The 13,505-nt window shown below is 30.1% G+C and overlaps 1 protein-coding gene across 3 annotated transcripts in view; it reads left to right on the forward strand.

The window, feature by feature from the left end:
* LOC150108029 (uncharacterized) overlaps nucleotides 1-11,746 on the forward strand; it is a 73,689-nt gene extending 61,943 nt beyond the window's left edge. For all 3 annotated transcript variants that reach the window (XM_090390582.1, XM_090390583.1, XM_090390585.1), the window contains exon 5: nucleotides 4,423-11,746. In XM_090390582.1, the coding sequence (XP_090246708.1) occupies nucleotides 4,423-4,468 (46 nt within the window). In that variant the 3' untranslated portion in view covers nucleotides 4,469-11,746. The remainder of the gene's footprint in view (nucleotides 1-4,422) is intronic.
* Nucleotides 11,747-13,505: the final 1,759 nt, after the last annotated feature.

Consider the following 13,505-nt stretch of genomic DNA (forward strand, 5'->3'; position numbering starts at 1 on the left):
TCAGCTGAACTGACAGACTTTCAATGTGGGATAGTAGTTGGGTGTTGCATCAGTGGTCTTTCTGTCCATGATGTTGCTGCCCGTCTCAGTATACCAAAATCTCCCATTGCTTGTGTCATTCATAGATAGAAAGTTGATGGTGTTACCACAGCAGGAAAATGCGCTGGAAGGTCACCGACTGAGATCAGCGAGCTCTGTTTCGGAATGTTTGATCATCTCGCAGTCAACCTGGAAAATGCTGCAGGGGCATCTGTCGACACTAGGACTGTCTGCAGAGAGTTGCATTCCTTAAGTTACCACAACAGAGCTGCTGCGAACAAGCCACACATAACCCCCTCAATGCAAAATGACATTTGGACTGGTGTCTTTCACACTGTTCCTGGACCTTAGATGATTGGAAGAGGGTTCTGTGGAGTGACAAATCATATCACACTTCCAAATGTTTCACTCTGATGATTGTGTTTAGATCTGAAGATTACCCAGGACTGCATCATTCCAGTTATCAAGTTTGGTCAAGACTTGGTAATGGTATAGGGGTGTTTCAGTTGGATGGGCTTGGTCAATTGGTGGACATGCCTAAAACCATGATGTCTGGACTACTTCATACTTACAATGCTGTGGAAGTACTTCAGCACTGAACCTTTCATGTTTCAGCACAACAGTACTCCCTGCCATACTGCCCTGTGTGTCCAAGAGTGGTTTCCACAAAACATTGAATTGTTGTACTGACCAGCTCAGATTCCAGACCTCAACGAACATCTTTGGGGCAAATTAGAATTCCGAATTTGCTCCAGACCACAGTAGCCAGCGTCCGCAATGGGGGGTAGCTTTGTGCGAGGAATGGAAGAATATTCCTGGTTCGACATATCAGAAATTGGTCGAAATATGCTCCAAAGGATAGTTGCTGTTATTTAGGCCAAAGGTGGTCCTATTCTGTACTAGAAATATAATTAAAATGCTTTTTTTTTACCACAACTAGGTGTCGAAATACTTTTGTCAGCATAGTATATAATAAATAATAATAATGTAAACAAAAATAAATTCTATAATAATAATGTAAACAAAAATAAATTCTATGTGAATTTATTCATCTAGCTTCCCACCATACTATATTTATTTTTCTATTTCCATATTTAATTTGCCATCTTCACTAAAAATTGTACCTAAATAGCTGAGATATTTTATTCTATAGGTTCTCCATTGAGAATCAGTGGTGGTGCTCTTCATATTCCTACCTATTTTTGTAGTTTTCTCAGTTTAATTAAGGAATCCTGAAGCCTTTTACTGAATTTATTTAGGAAGGAGTATAGGTTGTTTTGATTATGGCCAAATCTATTAAAGCTATTAAGGCCAGTATATGATTTCTGATAATTTGAGAGTTCTGCAGTTGATGTTTTAGCCTCTACAGCTCAGAAATGATCATACTTTTGCTATTTCAGACATAATATCTACTTCATGGGGTTTAGATCCACAATATAGTGGTTCTTGTCTGCCATGTTCCCTCCCCTGAAAGCATTGATTCATTGTGCTATTTCAGACATTATATCTACCTGATAGGGTTTAGATCCACAATATGATGGTTCTTATCTGCCATATTCCCTCCCCTGAAAGCATTTATTCATTGTGATAGTCGTCACCAATATCACTGAAGAGTGGAAACTAGCTGTCCACCAGTCTTCAAAAAGTTAGGGCTGAAAGAACTTTGCCCTGTAACTTTTTTTTTTTTTTTTTTTTTTTTTGAACAGTTGAATAGAAAGGACGTTTCTCAAATCTTCTGTCTTCCATAAAGTTCGTGACATGGGTCTAATCTGGCTATACATTCATCACTATAATTTCTTTAATGTAGTTCTTTCCTGTGATGTTAGTGTGAAATGGAGTTAACAACAAAACAAATTAATTATCTGGCAAGAGATTTAGAGTTTACAAAGGATTCTGAACAGATCTTGGGATTTAGAACAAAAGCTAAGAATGTCTGGTTTAGATTTTTTTGCCCGAAAAGTGGTGAATGAGGGAGTGGATTGCCAGAATTAGTTGAGTGTCTTGAAAGTGAATGAGTTTAAGAAGAGGTATGATTACGTATTGTGTGTGTAAAGGTTATTGTGAGTTTACTTTGATGAGTCTTCTGACTCCATGGATATACTTGTATAATAATAATTATAATAACCTACTTGCACCATTAACTTGATTTTCAGAAGCACAGAGAATGGGTTTATGCTATGCTATGCTCTTTACAGAAACATTCGCTTGTGTTGCAACAGTATTTCTGGACTTGCAATTAGTTTAAACTGAAGTATATGGCCCAAGCCAGTGGATGTTGTTCTTTAAGCTACATTTTTGTTGTTCTTTAATTTTAATTTAAAGAACAACAAAACAACATAGTATTAAAGAACAACAGTAATTAAAATTTTTAATTTTAATTACTGTTGTTCTTTAATACTACATTTTGTAGTATTCCACTACAAAATGTCAGTTTTCACTCATTCTGTTCACTTATGAAAATGTTGAACTTCATCTTTATAAAATGAAATTATAAAGAACTCATATGGGTAATTTGTGGAGATTTAAAAGTTCTCAGTGTGCTTTTATAGGACAATAGCAACCAAGGACAGAAATTTTCATTCCGGACTCAAAAAATGTTCTCTCCGAAAATTTAATGGATTGGAAGAATGATCTCTTATCTCTTTGTATAAAATTACAGTTAATGAAACAGTTCATTAGGAAGGCAGCAGACAAGAATGGGAAATGACTTAAAGTATATACATCTCTGTTTGAATAACTTTGCTTGTAAGTAATCTTGCTTTAAATTTCACAGTGTTTCAGATGCCAGGCTCATAGTGATACCACCAAGATACTGTTGTGGTACCAGACAAGAACATTAACTGTGGATAGTTTGAAGGGGGAAATTATCACAAACTTATTTTTTAAAAGTATGGATTGGTTTCAAAAATAATAGCAACGCTTTCTGGAAACAATAAAGAACCTGGTTCAAAAAATGTAGTTTAAAATATGCTCGAGAAATTTTCTAAAATTAGGTTGGAATAAGATTTTTTGAAGGTTAATTCCTTGCATTCTCATTTAAAGCAGTGTATTTTGCTACTCATTGCACCATTTCCTTTGAGAATATTGGTGTATTGAACATGTTGGAAGATGTATCACCTTTTAAAAGAGATGCAAAAGAGAAATCAGAGATGAGATGAAATGAATATGTTTAAAAAGAAAGGGAAACTTCTAGTACATCACAGAAGGAAAGACCACAAAACAGTCATAAAAAGATAAAATGTTCTTAAAAACCTTAGAGATACTGATGAAACTTAAATTTTATATAAGTTGGATTTACCCCACCCATTAATCACACCTTATTGCTAACATGTTTTACAGGTGATTTCAGTATGCAATTACTAATGCAAAGTGATAAAGTATAAATAGCATGAGAAATAGGAAAAAATGTTTAATGTGGCTGAATATCCTAAAGCCCTGATAACAATCTAAAAGCATTTATTTATTTCTCTTTGGACTTTTATCAAGACCATGAGGCATTAGGATCCATTCTCCAGTTGCTTTGTCCATCTTCATATTGACATTAAAAGCATCTTTACTGGCATCATCCAAAAATTTTCTTATGAGAAAGCATTGTGTTAGAGAAGTATCATGTTCAGGAGTATTGCGTGCACAAACAGCAAGGGAGCTGACTTATGGCAAAGACACTTTTAACACAGCAACACAAAACTCAACTTCAAAATTTTCTAAATATGCAGCAGGATATATTATATATAATTACATTATATTATGTAATTATAATTATCAGATTAGTACCAGATCAATTTTGGTGCATTTATGTATGGGTCTACTTTTTTCTACTTCTATTCCTTTTTCGAGTTAGTCATGCTTGAACTCTACACCAGAACACACAAACACTAAAAACCCAAAGTGTATGAACACAAATACACAGCATATCCATGTTCATTAATAAGATGGCATGCTAGTAACATATGCATGATAAGTAAAATTCTTGTAACCAGATTTTTTTTTTTTTTTAGGATAATATGTGTATCTGAATTTACAGAACTCTGGGACTGCCTATATTTATGTGAAAATCCTTTTATATTTGTCTGTTTCAATTTCATAATTAGGTTAAAATTAATAATTTTTAGAAAATAAAGAAAAAACTTTAGTTTTCTGCTTTTTTTTTTGAAAAATCTTTACATGATCCAAAAATATGGATATGATCTTTGAAATCTTAACAAAACTGAGGCATAATAAGTTATTGTAATATAAACCCCACTTGACAAATTTCAGTTTGAAAGCCTGTAAAATTATTGTTAGTAGTTACTATTATCATATGCAGAGAGATGTATAGTACATATATTTTTTTTATGAAATATCAATTTATCATTTTTTTTTATTATTCTTTCTTTATTTTAGGGTAAATAATCCAGAACCTTCTGACACTAAAGAGCAGCTGACTTAATAGTTCTACTACTGTTGTACTAATATATTAACTGGTTTCCATAAAAGTCTTCAAATTGAATCTGTACATATATAATATTATCTTGTTTTCTTGTTTGATTCTTCTAAATGAAAACATAGTCTTTTTTGGTGCATATTAACTGGTTTCCATAAAAGTCTTCAAATTGAATCTGTACATATATAATATTATCTTGTTTTCTTGTTTGATTCTTCTAAATGAAAACATAGTCTTTTTTGGTGCATAACTTTAAAAAAAAATGCTATTTTTTATTATTTTTTTTTACTGTACAAAAAATTTAATTAGTTCAGAAATAAGTTTTATACCAAAAAAATGTGATATATGTAATTCGATAATTAATGGAATTCTTTTATTAATTCCTGAAAAGCAATAATCATTTTGTCTAGACATTGAACTAGCTTTTCTATGCGTTACACAGTATAAGTCAAGAACTGTGAAAGTAATAATATGAATAATGTAGCTTGTGTGTGTTCCTAAGAATTTTGCACTCACTTTGTAGGCATGGTATATATTAACTATCAGTTTATTAAAACTAGTAATTTTTATAAGCAGAGTAGGGAAACAAAGTGAGAAATTTCTAACTTAAATTTACTTATCAGCTTGGCTGTCTGCACTCCAGTAAAAGTAGCAAGCTTTTGGAAGTTTTTAGATTGTTAAAAGTAATCATGTTTTAGGAAAAAGCTTCATTTTGTGAGCTCAATTTTGATGTCCACTAAAAATTAAATTAATGTAGTTTGAAGAAGTTGCCTTTTTTAAAAAGATAAGGAAAGAAATTTTTGTAGATGGATCCGTCCAGAATATACATATTTCTGTGACCATATTATAAGATTTGTAGTATTTAATGTCAGAGGACTTTCCTATGTTTCTTAACTGCAGTGCATCTTTTGAATAAAATTATCCATACACACTTTATTTTAAGATCATATTCCTTAATAAAAGTTGTTAACTAAAATTGAATATGTACTGTTTCCAGTATACTTGAAATTCTATGGAATTTTGATTCCTTGAATTGTAAATTTGTTGATTATTTAAATTGTGTAATGAGTCAGGTAGATGTGCACATAAGTAATTGTTATAAACAATCTTTGTAGTATGCATTTATTGCTGACTTCCATATTGAAAATTGTTGGGGAAACATTTAGAAGTTCAATTTATCTGGGTATTTTGTATAGTGTGTTATCTGTAATGTTAACAAGTGGTAACCAGTGAGACTTCATTATTTATTTTAAACTAGTAATGACCAGTTGAATATCCTCAGTCATTTCTGATGGCATGATTAACAAAAGATAATTGTTTCTTGGCTTTCTTTTAAAAAAAGAAATAAAGACAAAATGATACTTTTACCTGCTTTTCTTAATCTCAGTATGTTAATGGCATTTATATGTCAAAATTCCTATAGGGGAGAAATAGTAATGTTTATTTATACATTACTGCTAGGCATCAGTTGAGTTTTTTAACTGTAAAGTTCTTTGATTCCATTCTGTGATTTTTATCTTTTTTTTTCCATTTCTTGTTTTTTTGTATTATTTGTCAGATTCTTCTTATATTTTTTACCTTAGTAATAATCAAGATGTCAGAATTGTAAAATACTAGCTGTTAGGTCATTTATAACTAGATTAGCATAGGGATAAGATGTTTTTCCTACATTAGCTTTGTATATGTTGAATATTATATTTTAACCAAGACAGTTTTCTTCAAGAAATGAATAAATACTATTTTTTTTGTTTGTTTAAAAAGTTGTGTTTATCAATTTTTTTTGTTAAAAAAAAAAGTTATAGATATGACAAACATTATTCAGTTGCAAAGGGGGGGATGGGGGAGTAAATTATTTACTATAAAACAGTGCTTCCTAAAACATTTAATGTATCCACTGAAAATGTAGACAATTTTGGCATTGCTTTTTTTTTAATTTCGTTGTAACAACTTAAAAGTTGTTACAATAAGTTATATTGTAATCTGCATTCAAATGTATGTTATATTTTGAATTGTGTGACAAAGAACATTATTGCATACATTTTTCTGAAGGTAGTTTTTGAACTTCTGAGTGTAGATTGTTTTTGAAGTGTCAAAACTGTTTTAAATTATTGTGAAGTTAATGAGCAGTTAAAAATGAACTAAGAAGCAGTGTTCTTCCTTGTTGTTCAAGACTGATATTTGCTCAAGTATCTAAGTGTTAAGATTTGTGTCACTTGTGATTAAGATTTTCATGTAAAAAAAAAAAATGTAATTGCAAAGTGTGCCCCACCCAAGCAGCTAATTCTTAATCTTATTTTAGCAGGCATTGCTGAATAGTAAAACAAAGTACAATCCACCCTTAAGGTTACACTTATTAGTTGACTTAGAGAAAAAAAAATTGATTGCTTTGTAGGAATCCTTTCTAAAACAAAAAAAAAAGTTTCTTCTAATAAAAATTTAGTTTGAATATTTGAAGATATATATATGCATAATTAACCCACGAAGAGTCTGATATGTGTCTAACTATATTTTAGAATTTTCTCTTTACCAGAGAGCTCGCATTGATCTCTGTTACACAGAAACCGAACTGATAAACAGTTCAGTTTCTGAAGAAGTATACAGACCATCTGTTTTTGCCCATGCAATGTTGTTCTCGAGAATAACTTTGCAGTATTGTAAAAATACGATTTATCCTTGTATTGTTAGAAAAAGTCATGCTCTTGTGTTTCAAAGGCTAGGAAATAAAAGTGAAAGCTTTGTTATACTTATAAAATTTTGAAAAGAATCAACTTTATTTCGAAGTAAAAAACCCATTAATTGATTTAAAAATTAGGTATTTTCTTTTTTATATCAATTCAGATCTTAAAGGTTAAAATTGATACTTGTTTTAAATGTTGACTATAAATAATTTAGGCATTGATTAATTTTATTTTATTTTTAGTTTAATTTATAGAAAAGTTTCCAGTTATTATCTCTCTAGACAATAATGCAGTGTAACTTTGGTACAGAGTATCCAATGGATATTAGATATGGTATAAGCAAAAACTCAGTTATTGTCATTTGCAATACTGTTTATATTGTTCAATGATTATCTGAGTCCTTAATCATCTTAGGTATAATTAAAATTACAGAATTCAGTTTGCCTAATTATTTTTTCAGGCTGAATTCCTCAATTTCTTGGTTTTAGTTACTTATGTATGAAGTCATATAAAGAATTGTTTTGATTATGTGATAGTGTGTGGCAGGGACAAGGAGTAGTGCAGCATTTATTCATAAGTTATAATGGTAGACATATGGATTGGTATGGTTTTGCATGAACTTGATATTGCATTGAAAAGATGAGTAAATATAAAACTAGAAGTAGATCCAAAATATGAAAAGAGAGAGAGAAAGGTTGATATTAAAATCTATACTAAATAAATTATAATATATATATTATAATTTATTTAGTATAGTATTTATTTAGTAAACTGAATGTGAACCTATCCCAACAACCTTGACATACTCTCCATCAAAGATATAGAGCTGTGTACCAATAATAATAATAACAATAAAAGCATGTTCATGTTTTCTAATCATTTTCACTTTTACCTATATTGCTGTTCTCAGTATAAAAATTTTCTTTCTTCATGTTTCAGATCTACTCTAGTTTAGATTTTTAATTGCATATATTTTCTGCTTCATTATGATATTTAGTGGAAACAAAATTCTTCCATACCAATCATTCACATATCTTCTATTGTGATAAGACCCAACTGCTTTTTGGTCCCTGTTGGCGTACATATAGTCATATAGTACAGTATGTCAGAAATGTAACTGCATAATTTCAAAGTGACTGCATAGGTAATGTGAAAAACTAATAAGGTAACCTTATACTGAAAGTAAATTGCAGATATAATCCCTTTTGCTTTTTTCATATTTTAAGTAATTACCACTCTTTTAGTTGAATTAATGAAGTGGTGAAACGTATTCATTTAATTTTCAAATTTTAGGCAAACTTACTATTCCATGGGTTTTTTCAGAGCTAGTCACTTTTTGCAGAACTAAAAGAAAGTGTAGATGTTGTTACTAAAGAATCAGTTTGCATCATCTATATAAATGTTTTTTGTAATAGTAGAGAAAAAAACATGCAAGTTTTTTTTTTTAATTAAAATTTTTAAGACAAAATCATGGAAGGCAGAGGGGAGGGGAAACAACAAGCTAAAGCTTAAATTAGGAAATTTTATCTCAAAAAAAAAAAAAAAAAAAGATTTTGACATTTTATTTGTTCATAAGACTCGAAAGCAAAATCAGATTTCAAGAAATTTCTTAAATTACTGGGAACTTCTCTGAATGCTAATAGGTTAGTTACTTTTCAGTACAGAATATTTTGAAATTGCTCATATTCTCATTTGAAAATGATAATGATAATAAAATTTTTAAAAACAAAGTGAAAAAATATATATATATTTTTTTTTTTAATAAAATGTTTTAATTTTCAAATGGGTGAGAATATGATAGTATTAAATTTCTTTCTCCATAATTTGTTACATAAATGTATTCACACATTTATAATACAGGATGAATATTTATACAAATTTATTATTGCAAAACATTACATTACAGAAAGATATTTGTATGAAAGAATATCACATCATTTACTTAAAATACTGTAAAATGTCATTGACATCAGTACAGCATTTAACATTTATGAGATTCAAATGTTCATGTCTGGTGATATCCAATATATTTATGTCTTGCCTATACAGAAATAGAATGGTTTCAGTTACATGTGTAATTTATATATTTTATTATTATGCTGCATATAGTTTCATTTCCCACCCACCCCACGCCTCTATTGCTTTTGTTTTGTATTAGGCCAAGCTGTTCTCTATGTACAATAAAATTTAAATGGATTTATTTATATTTTAGGAAATTATTAAGAATTTTACTTGTTACAGATATCAACTGTTCCTACTCTTTCACAGTATATCCTCTGTGTGTGTGTGAGAGAGGGGGAGCTGCCCTGAAAGCAAGTCAAAATTTTGATACTGAAGACTTCCTATATGTTTGCATAATTTATTAACTAAACATTTCAAGAATTAATGTGATAAATCATTCTTAGCTTTACTCCTTATTTTTATATTAAAACAATAAATTAGTATAATGTTTCTTAAGTGTTAGAATTCTTTCAAGTTTAAAAGATGACAGTAATATATAATGACTAGAATGAAGAATATATGTATATTGTGTATGTCTGTGATAACAATTTTACATCATTTCACTCATTTTTCAACAGCTGTTTGTTGAAGTTATGTAGAAGGTTATATTTTTTATTTTCATAACAAATACATGTAAATAATTCTCACAGTTACATTCAGGTACAAGCTATAAAATAATACTAAAGTCAAGAATGTGCATTATTGCTTGAATCTCATCAGTTTTAGACTCTGCTAATTCATACTAGATGCTAAATTGTTCAGGGTCAGCAGCTGTATATTGTATCCTTCTTAAATGATATTACAGTACACTGACCACAAGCCATTATAATTAATCCAGCTTGATTAAGAAGAAAAACTGAATTGTATGTTCATCTGCAATCAGTTTATCTTTTTTGTAGAATTTTACCTAGTCAGATTTTGAAGTGGAATAATCTTAATAATTTCTTTATTGAATGTGTACTGTAATTGCTTCTGAAATTAAGCATATAGAATAAATATATGAACTGTGAAATATTTGCAATAAAACTTTGCGTAATCAAACCAAATAAGATATTACTAAACTTTTCTGTTTTGTTGGTAAAGCATATTTTTATTGTCATATTTTCATTACTCATGTATACAAAAAATTTTATTTTCAGATTATTTGGAAAGTTTTAGAATTTTTTATGAAATTGTTTTATTCCTTTGGACTTTCTCTCCGTCCATTAACAGCGGAATGCATTTTTTTTAATTTTTAATTTTTTTTTTTTAACTTACTAAGTACACATTAACTGCAATAAGACTGATGTATGTTGAGGTGTTATTCTTAATTGACCTAGCTGGTGCTTTGACACTTAATCCTCATACTGTAAAACTTACTAGTCTGTGGCGGTATATATGTTCCTTCACGTAATTTAATTCCTCCATTTACATGTTAGGCATGATGGCCTCTTAGCAGCCATAACTTCGCTTTCATAAACAGAAATGGATTGGGTGATTAATATTTCCATTTTAATCTTCTATATTATAATTGCTGTGTTCACGGGCTAGTTTGCCTGTTTTGTAGAAGAAAAAACCAAATTGCCAGAAGAGGGGGGGACTTTTATATCCATGTGCAGTAGGCTACTTTAGTACTGTATGAAGAGAGCCTGGTGAAGTTTTTCCTATTGTAGATTTGATTTCTACTCCAGGACTCATTCTTCGGTACATGGCAAAAGTAAGTGATAAAGATATCCTTCATTTTTAATGATATACATAAATTTTTAAAGTTCCTTACAACATAAGTACCTATATACCAATATTTTCTACATTAAATGGTTATCTCTACTTTGCTGTCTATTCACACCATAAGTAAAATTCACATGGTGCTTCTTTTAATGCAACAAGGGGGATATGATACAGTTTCTTCTACCAGACTTTCTTAAATAGTTTGCTGTAATGCAGTAAACAAATATATAAGTTATGCAGAAACATAACCTAAGTGTCCAGCTATATAGTTAGAAACTACAATATTCAGAAAGCAAATAATCAATTTTGTATTTACATAAAATCAAATCAATAGTATATAGATATAACAAAGAATGAGTAAACTATCAGAATATTTATCAGAGTGCTTTATTTATTTTAAAAATAAATTTAAGTAGAGATGCATATAACAAAAAAAGTGACTGCTGATTTTAAATGCATTAAAAAGTTTCTGAAAATTTAGGATCAAAATCTTCATTTTCAAATAAAAAAATATTTTATCAGCTGTTGATAGATGCTTGTGTTATTTTTATTTTGTATTCATTAATTTAAATAAAGGTTCAACTATTGTTGTTTAAATTTCAAGACTGTGAATAAGAATAAGAATGTGCATGTTATTATTAAAAGGATAGTTTTAAACTAAATGTCCCCATTTTATCTTGTTGCATTTATTTTATAATGATTATATTTCAAAGTATTTGCATAATATGAGAATTTTCATATGCTCATTAATTATTAGTCATATTCAGTAATGTAGATGATTGGGACCATACATAAGCCATTTTGATATGTTTGTTGAAGTGTCGCAAACCAATTGCTGATCCAGCCTGGGCCACAAATTTTGTATGTAACTGAATGTTAAATAAATAATATGTATGTATGTATGTGCTATGTATTTCATATTGTATATGGCAAAAAAAAGAAAGAAAAGAAAAACAAAGATAACATTAAGCTTCTATATCAGAAAACAGTTTTTTTTTTTTTTTTAATATATATATATATTTGGAATATCCTGAAAGATAAGTGTCATAGAGCTTTCAGTTTTTTAAAGATTGACATTGTGATTATAAATTTTACTCTAGCAAAATTTTAAAAATTTTGTGTTATTTTTGCAGACTTTTGGCTTTTTTTTTTTTTTTTTTAATATAACAAACTTTTTGCATTAAATCATTGTATTAACACACATTTGATATTTAGAGTAATTGATTCTTATCCAGTCTGTGGAATGTTGGATATGAAGAAAGATTGAGAAATGCAGTTTGCAAAGTTTGGAGCAGTCTTTCTCATACTACATATTGTTAAATTAATTTAGCAGGTAGCAACATCAGCATTTTTTTTTAATAGCATAGAAAATATCCGAGTGTATCCTATAGATTTCATAGCTTTAACCCTCTCATGCACATGTCCACTGTGGCGGACGGCTACTATTGGTTTACTTCACAATTCATGCATGAGAGGGTTAAGATGTTCACCCCAGGCAGTCACCTCCTAAATTTTGCTTCAAGCAGGAACTCCCTTGACACTATGTTTGTCCCTTCTATATTAAGAAGGTGAAGAAAGTGCATCTTTACAAAATCTCAAATGTAAATCTGATTTAGTTAAAGATATATATATATATATATATCTTTATTTGCTTTACATAAATCGGCTGGTTTCTATGCCCAAAGACTGCATGATGAACAGATGTGGCCCCACGTATTTTCTGCAACTGAATAAAACTTGGTTTTGCTTGCCTGGGTGTGGTATCATCTGTGGGAGAAACAACTGTGTTTTTCATTATGCAGGACTGTTTTCATACCAATTTCCACTAACTATTGCTGCATATGTAGTATAGACTCTATTTGTCTCTATATTGTATTCAGTAATACAATAAAGCTACTTGTTTTTCTTGCATTTGCAGTATGATGTCTGTTGGACAGGGGATGTTAATCACTATACAGGAACATTTTCATTCCAGTTCCAAAAGAATAGGCATAGTGAGCATGTTTATTCTTGTGAATAAAAATTAATCATTTTGTTGTATGCAACACATTAGTAGCATTAAATAAAATATTATCTAATTTCTGTTTTTGCATGTGATTTTTTTCCCCTATTGGTTGCATTTAAATGCTAATAAAATCATGTTTGATATTGACACTTTTTTTTTTATGTTTCTGTTTCTACTTTATTATATGTAGTAAGGGAGGGCATATGTTGTTTTGTGAAACTTTGTGTGTGTGTGGTTTCATTTATCCCAGAGGGAAGTGAACTGATCCTATAAGTAGTGTGTAATACTGGAGCAACTGAGGAAAGGCAGAGCAAGCTCCAAGCACTTCACTTCCTTCCAAAAAAAACAGTTAAATATCTTCAGCTCCCAGGATATTAAGCTGTTCTTTGAAATGCAGTGAAGTATTTGGAACTTGCTCCACCTTTGTCTCGGGTGGCCCTGGTATTGTACTATATCACTCCCCCTTGTAGTACCACTTTTTGGCTAGGATCAAAGTGTAGAGTGTGTGAGTGTGTGAGAGAGAGTTGGGTCATGATATAAAATGTATTTCTGTTGTGAGTTGCAGTCAGAAAAACTTGAAAAGCACTGGTTTAATGCAGTGTTACAAACTTTTCTAACTATATATATATATACATACAGCAGTAGTCCCCCC

Source organism: Typopeltis vanoorti, chromosome 3 (assembly GCF_054136105.1).
Source record: "Typopeltis vanoorti isolate ZY-2024b chromosome 3, IOZ_Tvanoo_1.0, whole genome shotgun sequence".
NCBI lineage: Eukaryota > Metazoa > Arthropoda > Arachnida > Uropygi > Thelyphonidae > Typopeltis > Typopeltis vanoorti.